General features: G+C 45.3%; 1 protein-coding gene across 1 annotated transcript; it reads left to right on the top strand.

Moving 5' to 3' along the window:
- The first annotated feature begins 1,084 nt into the window (after nt 1-1,084).
- Nucleotides 1,085-9,087, top strand: LOC146342463 (vomeronasal type-2 receptor 26-like). The gene is made up of 3 exons (XM_084808555.1): nt 1,085-1,120; nt 7,172-7,298; nt 8,115-9,087. The coding sequence occupies exons 1-3, from the start codon at nt 1,085-1,087 to the stop codon at nt 9,011-9,013; spliced, it is 1,062 nt and encodes a 353-aa protein (XP_084664681.1). The 3' UTR covers nt 9,014-9,087.
- The last annotated feature ends 7,222 nt before the right edge of the window (nt 9,088-16,309 follow it).

Here is a 16,309-nt window from a genome sequence, read left to right as displayed (position 1 = left end):
GACGGCCGGCTCCGCAGATTCGACGTGGACAGGGATCCAACCCGGATGGATCCGAGGCGGAGGTGAGTGGTCTGTTCTGCAGGTTCAAAGTGGAGCTGGCCTGGATGGATTCCGGGGGGCAGGAACAGATCACCTCCTCCCATCGAGGATTCCGGGGGGAGGAATGGATCACCGCCCCGCCGGACCCCCACGGATGGCAGGTAAGGGGATTCGTACATCCCTACAGCACACCACTGTTCTGACTTACATTCCTCTGTTTGGAAGCACGAGGACTGTATTAGTTACTGCGCTGTGGATTATGCTCCTGCCAGTTTCATGAGCAACCTGTGCACGTGCAGAACTGGATGCTGAGAGCAGCACCCGTCGGGATCCTATATAAAGATCATGTACCCCACCAAGCTTCAACCCCGTTTGGAATACTGCTGCAGTTGGCGGCGGGGAGGGGGGCCTTAGTGTTGTCAGGCGGGTCACATCAAGAGGGGTCTCGCTCATTGAGTTTGAGCAAGAGTTTCTATGACTGGCTCCCAGTGCCTGAAGTGATAAAGCGACTCTCTTTTAGAGCTGCCAAAAAGGCACAGACTGGACATTATCACAAGGCCTCTGTTCAAGAAAGCTGCACTGATTGACTTCCTGCCTGTCCAATAAAACAAAGCCAACAGAAAGCATGCATGGGAGCACAGTTAAAAGGCTTTGGACTGCTCACTGATTCTGACTTGCTGTTCTTCTTGCTGTTGCTGTTGCAGCGTCAGGATCTAGAATGTTATGGCAATAAAATGAGCTCATTCCTCTGATATCCGGTTGTAAGACTCTATGAAACTTTCATTGCAGCGTAATGCCTAAAAACTACCAATATGTCCTCGCCTTTGTTTTTGCCATTCATGAGGTCAGCCAGAATGTCAAGTTGTTACCCAACATCACACTGGGATCCATGATCTATGACAATGCCTTTAGTCCAGGAAGAGCCTATTGGACCACTTTGGACTTACTCTTCACAGCACAACGGTATCCCCTCAACTACATCTGTGACAAGGAGAAGAGACCAATGGCCATCATAGGTGGGCTTACCTCCCAGAACTCCATCCAGATGGCCAACATCTTAAGCACATACAAGGTTCCACAGGTATGTGCCTCTGTGTAGAAGCACGGCCCTAACCTTAAGAAAGGGAGGTGTGTAGGTCCCCCTCAGAATTTTTGAAAGATTCCACTCAGTCTGTTGAGCAGAGTCCAAATGTCAAGTCATTCTTGCTATGGATGTCTTGGAAGGAGAGTGCCTAAGCTCTTCCTAGCCCATATTCTCCACAGGAGTTACAGATTTGGGCTTTCCTGAGTGTTTGCAAACTGTAACTCCAGTATTTAGGAACCCTTTGGACCCTAGTTATCTATCGATAGCTAATAATACTCTTCAACAAAGCATACACCAAAATTAATTTTAAGTGGATTTAATGTAGGTTTTTTAGTAACAAGAATTAGTAAAGGAAACATTTTTGATCAATTTTTCAATTTTATTAGAAATATACTTCTGACATCACATCAAAATATAACTTGCATAAAATAACCTAAAAAAAAATATTGTTCCAGGTTCCTCATTCAATACTGAATAGGGCATTCAGCTGACAGATATACAGGCCTGAAGGGCTTCTAATAAGAAGCTCATGTATTCTAAAATCAGCACATAATTATACTTTTTTTTGTGTAGAGATCTCCTTATACCTAATATTATCCACTGTCCCATAAATTAGCTCTCACAGTCTTAATTATCTAATTGCTATTAAACATTCCAAAAAAATTAGAATACAAACACAGGCTTACACATGCACCTTCCAGGTTTGTTGTTGTTCAGTCGTTAAGTCGTATCCCACTCTTCGTGACCCCATGGACCATTGCACGCCAGGCCTTCCTGTCCTCCACTCTCTCCCGGAGTGTGCTCAAGTTCATATTCATTGCATCGGTGATGCTATCTAGCCATCTCATCCTCTGCCGTCCCCTTCTCCTTTTGCCTGCAATCTTTCCCAACATCAGGGTCTTTTCAAGGGAGTTTTCTCTTCGCATAAGGTGACCAAAATATTTGAGCTTCAGCTTCAGTATCTGTCCTTCCAATGAGCAATCAGGGTTGATTTCCTTTAGGATGGACTGATTTGACCTCCTTGCAGTCCAGGGGACTCGTAAGAGTCTTCTCTAGCACCACAGTTCAAAGGCATCAATTCTTCGGCGCTCAGCCTTCCTTATAGTCCAGCTCTCACAGCCATACGTTACTACTGGGGAAACCATAGCTTTGATTATACGAACCTTTGTCGGCAAGGTGATGTCTCTGCTTTACTATGCTGTCTAGGTTTGCCATAACTTTCCTCCCAAGGAGTAAGTGTCTTTTAATTTCATGGCTACAGTCACCATCTGCGGTGATCTTGGAGCCCAAGAAAATAAAATCTGTCACTACTGCCATTTCTTCCCCTTCTATATACCAGGAAGTGATGGGGCCAGATGCCATGATCTTAGTTTTTTTAATGTTGAGTTTCAGACCAGCTTTTGCACTCTCCACTTTCACCCTCAACATGAGGCTCTTTAGATCCTCTTTGCTTTCTGCCATTAGGGTGGTATCGTCTGCGTATCTGAGGTTGTTGATAATTCTCCCAGCAATCTTAATTCCGACCTGTGATTCATCCAGCCCGGCGTTTCTCATAATGTACACTGCATATAAGTTAAATAAGCAGGGCAACAATATGCAGCCTTGTCGTACTCCTTTCCCAATTTTGAACCAATTAGTTGTTCCATGTCTGGTTCTTACTGTTGCTTCTTGGCCCTCAAACAGGTTTCTCAGGAGACAGGAAAGATGGTCTGGTACTCCCATCTCTTTCAGAATTTGCCACAGTTTGTTGTGATCCACACAATCAAAGGCTTTAGCGTAGTCAATGAAGCAGAAATAGACGTTTTTCTGGAATTCTCTTGCTTTCTCCATGATGCAGCGAATGTTGGCGATTTGATCTCTAGTTCCTCTGCCTCTTCGAAACCCAGCTTGTACTTCCGGTAGTTCTCGGTTCGCATACTGCTGAAGCCTAGCTTGTAGGATTTTGAGCATCACCTTGCTGGCATGTGAAATGAGCGCAATTGTGCAGTAGTTTGAACACTCTTTGGCGTTGCCCTTCTTTGGAATTGGAAAGTAAACTGACCTTTTCCAGTCTTGTGGCCATTGTTGAGTGTTCCAAATTTGTTGGCATATTGAGTGCAGCACTTTAACAGCATCATCTTTTAGGATCTTAAATAGCTCAGCTGGAATACTGTCATTTCCACTACCTTTGTTGTTACTAATGCTTCCTAAGGCCCACTTGACTTCACTCTCGAGGATGTCCGGCTCAAGTTCAGTGACCGCACTATCATGGCTATCAAGGACATTACTATCATGGCTATCAAGGACATTAAGATCTTTCCTGTATAGTTCTTCTGTGTATTCTTTCCACCTCTTCTTAATCTCACCTGCTTCTGTGAGGTCCCTGCCTTCTTTGTCCTTTATCATGCCCGTCTTTGCACAAAACATTCCCTTGAGGTCTCCAATTTTCTTGAAGAGATCTCTAGTCTTTCCCATTCTGTTGTTTTCCTTGATTTCCTTGCATTGTTCATTTAAGAAGGCCTTCTTGTCTCTCCTTGCTATTCTCTGGAACTCTGCATTCAGTTGGATATATCTTCCCCTTTCTCCCTTGCTTTTTGCTTCCCTTCTTTCCTCAGCTACTTGTAAAGCCTCATCAGACAGCCACTTGGCTTTCTTGCATTTCTTTTTCTTTGGGATGGATTTCGTTGCTGCCTCCTGAACAATGTTACGGACCTCCGTCCATAGTTCCTCAGGCACTCTGTCTATCAGGTCTAATCCCTGAAATCTATTCCTCACCTCCACTGTATATTCATAAGGGATATGATTTAGGTCATACCTGAATGGTTTAGTGGTTTTCCCTACGTTCTTCAATTTCAGCCGAAATTTTGCAAGAAGCAGCTCATGATCTGAGCCACAGTCAGCTCCAGGTCTTGTTTTTACTGACTGTATGGAGCTTCTCCATCTTTGGCTGCAAAGGACATAATCAATCTGATTTCGATATTGACCATCTGGTGATGTCCATGTGTAGAGTCGTCTCTTGTGCTGTTGGAAAAGAGTGTTTGCTATGATCAGCGTGTTCTCTTGGCAAAACTCTATTAGCTTTTGTCCTGCTTCATTTTGCACACCAAGGCTATGCCTGCCTGTTATCCCGGTGATTTCTTGACTTCCTACTTTAGCATTCCAGTCCCCTATGATGAAGAGGACATCTTTTTTTGGTGTTAGTTCTAGAAGGTGTTGGAGGTCTTCATAGAACCGATCAACCTCAGCTTCTTCGGCATCAGTGGTTGGGGCATAGACTTGAATTACTGTGATGTTGAATGGTTTGCCTTGGATTCGTACTGAGATCATTCTATCATTTTTGAGATTGTACCCCAGTACTGCTTTTCCCACCCTTTTGTTGACGATGAGTGCTACTCCATTTCTTCTAAGGGATTCTTGCCCACAATAGTAGATATGATGGTCACCTGAATTAAATTCGCCCATTCCTGTCCATTTTAGTTCGCTGATTCCCAAGATGTCGGTGTTCAATCTTGCCATCTCATGTTTGACCACACCCAACTCACCTTGATTCATTGATCTAACATTCCAGGTTCCTAAACAATATTGTTCTTTACAGCATCGGATTTTCTTTTCACCACCAGACACATCCACAGCTGAGTGTCCTTTCAGCTTTGGCCCAGCTGCTTCACTCTTTCTGGCGCTACTTGGAAATACCCTCTGCTCTTCCCCAGTAGTATATTGGACACCTTCCGACCTGAGGGGCTCATCTTCCGGCGTCATCTCTTTTAGCCTTGTGATACGTTCCATGGGGTTTTCTTGGCAAGAATACTGGAGTGGGTTGCCATTTCCTTCTCCAGTGGACCACATTTTGTCAGAACTCTCTGCCATGACCTGTCCGTCTTGGGTTGCCCTGCACGGCATAGCTTATGGCTTCACTGAGTTATGCAAGCCCCTTCGCCACAACCATTAACTGCCCAGGAAGAGGACCCATCTTGCTGGCTGGGTTTCAAACTTCCAGTTGCTCTTTGTTAACAGCCCATAGTTAAACCGTAGTGCTGGATTCACACGTAATGACAGCCTATACTTCTACAATAACGCATGATTCAACAACCCATACTCAACCCATATTCTGGGTTGTCATTACATGCAAACCAGCTCGTTATTACTTCAACTCTGCACACCTCTTACAAGAGTAAAGAAGGGAAAGGGTTTAGGGTTATGTTTGGTGTCTGCTAGGGTCAGAGACTGCTGGTAACAAAATGGAAAGTCCTGCCCATGCACACCTGCACAGATCCACATGGGAGAGCCATTTCCAAATCACTCTCTAGACTAGGGGTTCAGAACCATTTTCAGCCTGAGGGCTGCATTCCTTCCACCTGCCAAGAGTGGGTGCAGCCAGAGCAACACACACTCTCTCTCCCCAGTCTTTCTTTGTGTGTTTATATCTGCATGTGTATTCTTTCTGGCAACCTCCTTCTATTTCTACCCTTCTCTCCTCCAAATCTTGGGGCTGTGATGGAGGTGAGGTGAACTAGCGACCCAGGAAGATATCACTCTCTTCCTTGATCACTGACTTGTTGAGTTGGATTCCTCACAGCACAGTGGATCAAGAGACCCAGTGGGCTGCACCTGGTCCACAGGGCATAGTTTTCCCATCTCTCCTCTAGACCATTCAGAACAGAGACTCTTGGCCAGTCTTTTAAATAGAGAGTGTACAGCCATTTTGGATGGAGTTCCTTCCAAGAAGTAATTACTTTTGCTTCTATTTTTAAAGATGGTACCCTGGCAGAGAAGAACTGGGCTTCTCTGAGATTCTCGTTCAAGGACACAGATCCTGAAGCTGGACCTGAGCACCACCGCAAAAGCAAAACCTTCCGGGGATTCCATCAGGAGGGTCCACAAATATGTGACATTAACAACATTCATCTTCTCTTCAATGATAGGGAATTTTAAAAAATGTCGCATGTCTATTTTTGCAACTACAAAATCTTGAAAACTCACTTTCAGTGATATTGATAAGAGTGGCCCAAGGATTTCTCAGGCCCAAAGGTCACATCTGAGCAAACTTCAGAGATAGAGCATTAACCCTTCCCCCACAGCATCTGACAAAATATAACCTTTTCTCTTTGACTCCAGCTTCATTCTTTTCTGAGAAATATCCGCTTTAACAACAATGCTGGGGAAGAAATATTTTTTGATGACAATGGGGAAATGGCAGGAGGATATGATATTGTCAACTTGGTCACATTTCCTAATCGATCATTCCAGAGAGTCCAAGTTGGGAAGATGGATGCCAAAGCTCCAGCCAGAAAACAGTTAGTCATTGACGGAAGTGCCATTGTGTGGAATCACAAGTTTCAACAGGTATGGATATTTTTTCAATGATGCTTTTAGCATCTCTTTGCCTGTGAGTAGGGAGTAAAATATCACCCTTCTTCACTCACTGGGAGTACTTGTTCTGCCTCCAAGACTTCCAAATGTCTGTCTGTGGGCTAATAAGCTAAAGTATAACTACTTCCTCTCCTGCCTTGCCTCAAAAGAAATCCCCCCCCCAAGTGCTATTTGCATCAGGAAGGAAGCCGTTGGCACCAACGCAAATACCAACTTGGATGCAGGATGATCCTTGTAGGGACCACTGTAAGGGCTGTGACACAACAGGGCTGGCATATCGCATTGGCATCATTTTTCTCCTGCTCAGGTCCACACCCCACCACCAACACTTTGAGCCTGCTTTCATCACCACTTCTGCATCTTGCTTCCCTCACTTGTTTTCCCTACACGTGCAAGCAGGGACCAGGGTCAGGAGATAGAGCAGTGTCTCCAACATTCATTGCACCCTTTCTCTCTGGGGCGTTGGATGGATTGGGATGGAGAGTACAAATGAACAGGCAACAGTGACAGCAGTGAGGTTGACTTGCCCAAGGGTCCTCCAAGAGTTGTAGCAGGTACAGCCCTGCAGTTCCAAAGCTGCATGTCAATAGGTCTAGTTTGTTCTTGAGTTCTTCTGCAGGAGGGTTGAATTTAAGAATTATAACCATGAGAAACCTGTTCATTTCCCCCATTGACCGCCTTCTTTCTACTTGTCATTAGACAGTCCCCCACGCCGCCTGTGTCGAGAGCTGCCGCCCTGGTTACAGCAAGATTGTCCAGCAGGGGCAGCAAATGTGTTGCTATGAATGCGCTCAGTGCCCCGAAGGGAGCATTTCAAACCATACTGGTGAGGACAAGAATACAGATGCTTTAACTCTGGGCTTACGTTATTTCCTATCACTTTTTTTTTTCTGCAACAGTATATGAATAGCTTTAGTAAACTCCATCTTGTTATGGAGGAAGTCAATGAAAGGCCCAGAGGCTGTATCCAACCAAACAGTTTTTCACGAGAGAGCATGTCTCCTTCCTTTTCCATCAGCCTCTAAATAGCCTTAATCAAGCTTGGGATCCCAGAAGTTGTGGGCCTCTAACTCCCATTATCCCTAACCATTAGCTATCTTGGCTGGAGATGATGGGATTTGTACTCCAGAAACAATGGATGCCCCAGGGTTGGAAAGGGTTGTGTAAAGGTTCATCTAGGAATTGCTCTGTCAGCTTTTCCATCAGAGGAACTAGAATAATGATTTTCCCTTGCAATATGTTTTTTCTCACATTACACTTTCTCACAGAAAGCTGACATCTGTAATGCCATCCAAAGAGTGCAGCGCTAAGACTAAGATACCCGATACCAAAACACACATGAGCAATACTTCGTGTTTCTCTCCCCTCCAATTAAAACTAGGAAAACCATGTTGCAGTGTAATAGTAAGCAAAGTTCACATACAGAAAAGAAAGATCTGAACACGACATTCTTGCTGTGGCTTCGCACATTCCTAATGCAAATATTGTAGAAAACCTGCCCAATAATTCTCACTTGGAATTGGCAAAAGATTCTTCACTACGTTTAACAAAGTGTTATTATATAACTCATGGGAGGTATGATTAATGGATCCCTGATCAATCCAGAAATTGGAAATATTGAGACCTTGCTTATTCATTTCAGATGAAGATCAGTGTGAAACGTGCTCAGGAGATCAGTATCCAAATGAGCAACACAATCAATGCATCTTCAAGCACGTTGTCTACTTATCTTACGGAGAACCCCTGGGAGCAGTTCTCGTTAGCTGTGCCTTTTTGTTTTCCACAATCACAATTGTGGTATTGTGGATCTTCATTCGCTACCAGCATACTCCCCTTGTCAAAGCCAACAACTGGAACATTACATGTGTCCTGCTTTCCTCACTGTTGCTCGGCTTTCTGTGCTCCTTCCTATTCATTGGCTGGCCTGGAAAGGTGTCCTGTCTTCTCCGGCAAACCGTGTTTGGCATCATCTTCTCCGTCTCTGTTTCTTGTGTGTTGGCTAAAACCATGACTGTGGTGCTGGCCTTCATGGCCACCAAGCCAGGAAACAGGATGAGGAAATGGGTAGGAAATCGACTGGGATTATCTGTGGTTGGCCTTTGTTCTCTTCTTCAATCTGGCATCTGTGCTGTGTGGCTGGCAACTGCTCCCCCCTTCCCAGAGTTTGACATGCACTCCCAGATCAGTCAGATAACCTTTCAATGCAATGAAGGCTCAGACACCATGTTCTACATTGTCCTGGGGTACATGGGGCTCCTGGCCATCATCAGTTTCAGTGTGGCTTTCTTTGCCAGGAAGTTGCCTGATAGTTTCAATGAAGCCAAGCTGATCACCTTCAGCATGTTGGTGTTTTGCAGCGTCTGGCTATCCTTTGTCCCCACCTACCTGAGTACGAAGGGGAAATACATGGTGGCCGTGGAGGTCTTTTCCATCTTGGCCTCCAATCTTGGTGTATTGGCCTGCATCTTCCTTCCCAAATGCTACATTATTCTCCTGAGACCTGAGCTGAACACCAGAGAGCAACTAGCAAGGAAAAAATGATTCCAACACTTCGTTCTTCAGAGGTTTTGTTCTTCTTGAGTCATTTCTGTTTATTGTAGCCCTATATTAGTGATGAGAGAAACTGTATAACAGTTTAGACAATGCAGCAGAAATGGATGCCCTTCAGCCTCAAAAAGGTGAGCCAAAGCCCAGTGGTCACACCAAAGAAGAGAAATATATCAAGACAGCAGCCACATTATTCCTTGTAAATGTGAGAAGGTGTGTGGGAGGACCTGAGGCCTTTTTGACCACCTCACAATCCTACTTGTAGTCACCAGGTCAAGTGCTTTGGCCAGTGTCTCTCCTCACACTGCCGCTTTTAGGCTGTCACCCACAACCCTCTGTTTGTGTATTGTGATGCTTCACAACTCTCTCCATTGCTGCCACCATACATATATACAAACCTTTACTATTTACATATTGTGCATGTGGAATCATAACAGATGACTTAGTGGATAAAGTAGCAGTTAGAGGAACTCTGGGGGAAAGCGACCAAGTTATACTCGAGTTCTTGGTTCTAAAAGAAGCAAAAGCCGAGTGTAGCCAAACACATACCCTGGATTTTAGGAACACCGATTTTAATAAATTCAGAACAATGATAAGTAAGGTCCTAAAGCAAGCAACTCTAACAAGAAAAGGAGTCCAAGATGGGTGTGAGTTTTTAAAAAATATAATTCTAAAGGCACAATTAAATACAATTCCAACAAGAAAAAAATGGTGGAAGACAACAGAAGAAGCCAAGGTGGCTTTGCAAAAAGCTTAGAGATGACCTGAAAACAAAACACACACACACACACATAGGAAGTGGAAGGAAGGACAAGCAACAAAGGAAGAGTACAGGCAGGTAGCACAGAATTGCAGGGATGACCTCAAGAAGGCTAAAGCTGAGAACGAGCTGAGGTTAGCGAGGGATGCTAAAAGCAACAAAAAAGATTTCTTCAGCTACGTGCAAAGTAAAAGACAGAGGAAAAAAATGGTGGTCCAACTATTAAATAAGGATGGCAAAATGATAACAGATGACAAAGAAAAGGCAGAAATGCTCAATTCCTACTTTGGCTCGGTCTTCTCCCAAAAGAGGGTCTATGAGTAGGGACGTCAGAAAAAGCTGCCACGGACCCCAACGAGGCTGGATTCTGAAGAATCCGGCCTCCAGAGTCCATGGCGGAATGGCACAACTCACATCCGCCTCCCTCAGGAACCGTCCGAGGCCGGATCCTCCTTGCCGCGATTCTGCGGAGCTGCCGACCGGCTCCGTAGCAACAGCAATACGGCCGCCATTGCCATGCCGTATTGCTGGCTGAGGGCTCACTCCAGATGCAAATGGCATCCACTACACCATATGCAGCTGTAAAGCTCTTAGATTAAGCGAAATGCAGCCGTAAATGGCTGCATTTAGCTTAAACTAAGGGCTTTACGGCTGCAAATGGCGTCCGCTACGCCATTTGCAACTGTGTTTTTTCATGTGATAGGCTAGCCTATTGCGGGAAAAACCACAGATGCAAATGGCAGAGCAGATGCCATTTGTGTCCACAGTGAGCCCTTAGTCAGCGATATGGCACAGCAATGGCAGCCATATCACTGGCGCTACGTGGAATCGCCGCGGGGTGGAGCCAGCCGAAGAAGATTCCAGGGGGAGGACCAGATCGCCTCCCGCCATGAGCGCATTCCCCCCCGGAGCAGCAGGTAAGGAATCTGCCCATCTCTATCTATGAGCCGCCTGGCAAAGGTGAAGTACAGGATGAAGGGGCAGGATTGCAGCTTGAGATCGATAGGCATATGGTCAAGGAACACCTCATTACTTTGAATGAGTTCAAATCTCCAGGGCCAGATGAACTGCATCCTAGAGTAATAAAGGAACAGGCAGAAGAACTCTCAGAACCACTGTCTATTCTCTTTGAGCAAGTAAGGAGGACGGGTGAAGTGCCAGATGACTGGAGGAAGGCTAATGTTGTCCCTATCTTCTAAAAGGATGAAAAGGAGGAACCTGGGAACTGCAGACCGGTCAGTCTGACATCAATCTCTGCAAATATTCTGGAGCAGATTATACAGCAATCCATCTGTAAACACCTTGAAAACAATGCAGTGATTACTCGAAGCCAACATGGATTTGTCAAGAACAACTCCTGCCAGACAAATCTGATCTCATTGTTTGATCGAGTAACCTCCTTTGTGGACTGTGGGAATGCTGTGGACATAATATACCTTGACTTCAGCATAGCTTTCGACTAGGGATGTCACAGAATTTCGCCACGAATCTCGGGGAGGCCGAATGCCAGCAAATTCGGCCCCCCGAAATTGGTGGCAAAACGGTCTGCCCCCCCAGGACGGGACCTACCTTGTGCAAATGTCCCTGGCGGCGGCGGCTCCAGCGGCGGTTTGGCGGCAGTTCAGCAGCGGCAGCCGGTCTTTCGACCGGCTGCCGCCGCCGCCATTTCCAAGTAAAAAAAAACAAAAACAAAAAACATGATAGGCTATGTAAAGATTTACGTAGCCTATCACGGCTAGATTTTTAAAGAACACCATGATAGGCTACGTAAATGTTTACATAGCCTATTACGGCTGAGTGAAAAAAAAACCTGCGCGTACGCAAATGGTGGCGCCCAGGGACGCCGCCATTTGCGTACACGCGGTTTTTTTTTTCTTCACTCAGCCATGATAGGCTACGTAAATATTTACGTAGCCTGTCATGGCTGACTGCAGGGACGCAAACGGCGGCGTCTACGGCCACCGCCATTTGCCTCCCGGCCGGCCGGGATTTGCAGCGGGAGGGACGGGGCGCCCCCCCGCCAGAATTTTGGGGGGGAGGGACGGGGCGCCTCCCCCCCGGCCAGAATTTCGGGGGGAGGGACGGAGTGCCTCCCCCCCAACGCGAATCAAGTTTCGAGTTCAGGTAAGGGACTTTTGTACATCCCTACTTTGGACAAAGTGCCCCATGATATACCGATGAACAAACTAGCTCAAAGTGTGCTAGATGAAACAACGAGCAGGTGGATCCACCACAGTTGGCTACAGAATAAGATTCAAAGAGTGCTTATCAATGGGATCTTCTCAAACTGGGGACAAGTAACGAGTGGGGTACCGCAGGGCTCAGTCTTGGGCCCAGTGCTCTTCACCATTTGTATTAATGACTTGAAGGAGGAAGTGCAGGGAATGCTGATCAGATCTAAAGATGACACAAAATTGGGCTGGATAGCTAATGCCTTGGAAGACAGAAACAAAATTCAAAGTGATCTTGATAGACTGGAGCACTGGGCAGAAAATAACGGAACGAAATTTAATAGGGGCAACACGGATGATCAGGGGACTGGAAACAAAGCCCAATGAAGAGAGACTGAAAGAACATCTCAAGGCATGTTTAGCCATGAGAAGGCATGGTTGAGAAACTGAGGGGAGATATGATAGCGCTCTTCAAGTACTTGCAAGGTTGTCACAGAGAGGAAGGCCAGGATCTCTTCTCCATCATCCCAGAATGCAGGACACGGAATATTGGGCTAAAGTGACAGGAAGCCAGATTACGGCTGAACATCAGGAAAAGCTTCCTGACTGTTAGAGCAAGATGACAATGGAACCAATTCCCTAGGGAGGTAGTGGGCTCTCCCACACTGGAGGCATTCAAGATGAGGCTGGACAGCCATCTGTGAGGGATGCTCTGACTTGGATTCCTGCATTGAGCAGGGGGTTGGACTTGATGGTCTTGTAGGCCCCCTCCAACCCTACTACTATTAGAAGAAGAAGAAGAAGAAGAAGAAGAAGAAGAAGAAGAAGAAGAAGAAGAAGAAGAGATGTTCTCTGTCAGTTGATAATGTGAAAAGACAGCCTGCTGTATTGTACTTCATATCAGCTGATAGAGTTGTGGGATTATTGCGTCCAGATGTGCTTTGAAAAGGAGGTAGGGAAGGAGGGAGCAGCCACTGTAATGGGAGAAGCGGATATGGCAGGGGGAGGCAGCCATTTTGTCATAGGGGAAGGCAAGACCATAGGGTGTAGGTTGCTCCACGTCTCTCTCTTAATTCAGAGAGCATGAGTGGCCTTAGTACGAGTCTCCCATCGAGTACTGCTTTTCTTTGCTAAATCAGGTAATGGGAAAACAACAGTCATCCTGGACTTGGTTCTGCATGAACTTGCTGAACTAGCTTATACCATGGAAATATGGTTTGACGGGACTCAAGGAGTTAATCTGTCCCAGCTTTGTCCATCTGGGTTCTCCATGAAGTATCAGGCAATACCTGCAGAGGGGAAGGTGCACAGCTGGGTTAGCAATGGGGCTTAGGGTGCTGTAGCTCCTGGACCACAATTTCAGGGCATCCACTAGCTATCACAAATTCACAGTTTTCAACTAAGAGTAATAATGAAGTATGTACCCATTGTAGAAACCCCTCTCTATATAATTCAGGCACAATTTGGTCCAAACGTTTTGTGAAAACTAAATATGCCTGCTGCCACCCTGCAGTTTCTTTAGCCAATGAGTGACGTCACAGTCACAGTGTAGAATGAACACTTGTGTGCAAAAGGGACTTCTTGATTCATTTTGAACCCTATTAAGGGTGTGTGTGTCTACCTATGGAACAGTGCTTTCTGAGACAGTCATAGATAACAACTGAAAAGTCTAGAATCTTAATGCAGCTGTTACCGGGCAGATATTATCTGCCTCAAATGGCAGTGTGGGGGGAGAGACACTCCAAAGAAGCATGGCGACCATGTCTTCCCAACAAAGCCTCCCTGAACGGTGGTCCACTGTGACATAGTGTAATTCCAGTGCATGGTTAAGAATAAAAAACATGGTCGCCAAGGAGTATCAACAAATATATCCATGTTAACTGGTCTGATGCGGTCTGGCTAGCCACACTGGCTACAGTTCTCAACTGGTCATCCATGGCCTCATTGTACTTTCTCCACTTTCTTCCCTCCCAGAAAGTTAGGCCCAGTGCGAGACACGCACCATGTTCCCAAGGGAGTATAATGTTGAACCCTGTCACTGTCCCAAATGAAGAGCAGGCTTTTTTTTATGGTAGGATCACAAATCACATAGACATGTTTTCTCTGGCTTCCTCTGGTTGTGCAAAGACTTGAGAGCTTCGGGAAGGGACATTATATACCCTGTCATTAGCCAAAACACTATACTTGATTTCTGCTTCTGGAAGTCCCACGATTAGCCAGAAGCTAGTGAGAGGACTAATAAGACAATCAGCACAACAGCTTGTACCCTCAGACTATAAAGACACGTTCTTTGAGGCTGAAACCCTACGCACACGTACTTGAAATAAGTCCCATTGAACTCAGTGGGACTTTCTTCTGCACAGATGTGCACTGGATTTCACTGCAAGTCTACTATTGTGCCACAGGCATTGAGGAGGTGATCCTGAGGCTGGTAGGGCTATCTGAAATGGAGATTTGATATTTCATTCGTTAGGCAAAGTCTCCGGGATGGAGTCTTTGTCTTGGTAAAGACTGTTTAGTCTTTCAGGGATGTCAAGAGAGATTCAGCTCACAAGCAGACTGCCAATCATGTAGGTGACAATGCAGGTGTATATCGGAGAGTGGGGACAAAATCTGCTGGCATTCAGGGTGATTTTCTTACTACTATTCCTTCTGCTGACTCGGATGTTAAGCAAGGCTTTGAACCCCAGGTGCGGCCAGCAGGCAAAAGCTCAACACCATTTCCCTAGATCCACAGATGATGTTACCCTTGGTGAATTTGTATCCATTGTATATAGTAAACTGTCTTTACACAACTTTATGATGCGTCCACACTCCTCCTCTAAGGCATAGTAAGTAGCACTTTGTTGGTTCAAGGGACTGAGGTGGGCCTTTTTGCAGTTTTCTGACCTGCTTAAAAGAATGCTAGTACAAAGCACTCCAGTGTTGCTTCAGACTGAGGACTTGTGTGCACACATGGATGCATACCAATTAGTAACAGTAACAAACGATGATTTGCCTATTTGAATGATCTAACATGATAGAGCGCAGATATCACTTCTGACATACTGCTTTTCATTGGAGTCTGTTTACATAGAGTACTCAGCAACTCATCATCAAGTGCACAGTAGTCAAGTTTGTGAGGAGAGATCAAACAAATCATATGCAATTGTTCAAAATTTTACAATAGTTACCCCGGTGCATAATCATGGAGCTGGAAAGGGTTTTCCAGGGTAACTAGCTCAATCCCTGGTATGCTCCAGAAAATCCAGAGTGAGAGCATCCTGAACACGTGGCTGCCCCCACCACACCCCCTTGAAGACATCCAGCAAGGGAAACCTCACAACCCCAAGTATTTGGTTCCACTGCAAAACTTCTCTCACTGTAAAGAGGCTATTAATGTTCATTCAGAATATACCCTCCTATTAAAGTCCATTAGATCTATCCCTTTCCTTTGGGGAGTCAGGGAACAAGCCCTTGCCCTTTAGTCAGTCAACAACCTGACTAAGCTCACTGCAGCTCAGAAGAGATATTTTGAAACCACCATTGGGGAAAAATACATTTTTGAAATTGGGTAAGAATGAATGAATTCATTTATTACAGACCAGCAGAATCCGTATAAAACATCGAAAACACAGTTAAAACTAGCACAGTAGCAAAATGCAATTTATGAGGTTCCTTCTTTCAAGGAAACAACTTCATTTTCTTTTCCTAGTTAGCACTGAAATAATTAAAATCCTGGCAACCCTTCCACTGACCCAAAAAGACACATCCCTTAAACAAATGGATGCCAAGGTGGTGGAGCTACTTCCTGGGAAGGCTGTTAATAGTGGGGAAAATTAGCTTTTCTCTGCTTTCCCTGTAGAGGTCACAATGTAAGAGAACATGTTCAACCGATTCTGTTACTCCAGCACCACAGAAACATATCTATTCACTAACCAGGATCTTACTACATAATCCGTTTAATAGTGCCAATGGCGGCACATTCGAACGGGCAAGAGTAAATGCTCTTCTATACTTTGGAATGGTTAATGTAGACAGATATGGGGCTGCAGTGATTGTGTAATTATTGAAATTATTCTATTTAGTATAGAGTAGTGGAGAGCAGGTTTTATTTGCTACAGTCCTCAGATACCGTAGATCTAAGTCTATTAGTCTTTGAACAACAAGAAATCGGGCTTTCTCAAGCCCATAATTGCCCACAAATCAATAATTTCACTAGAAGTAACAGATTGCCATTCTTGAGTGTCAGAGAACAGTTCGAAGCCGTGTAAAGAGAAGCTGTCAGGATCCTGAAGAATTGCCAAACAATGTCTTTCCCACTCACAATTGGAAATACAACAGGCAGGATGATCTTGGCTCTCCAACAGCGCCCACGTG

This window comes from Heloderma suspectum, chromosome 6 (genome assembly GCF_057233095.1).
Source record: "Heloderma suspectum isolate Gila_16-S chromosome 6, 16-S_ref, whole genome shotgun sequence".
Taxonomy (NCBI): Eukaryota; Metazoa; Chordata; class Lepidosauria; order Squamata; family Helodermatidae; genus Heloderma; species Heloderma suspectum.
This window is presented reverse-complemented; position numbering and strand designations above follow the sequence as displayed.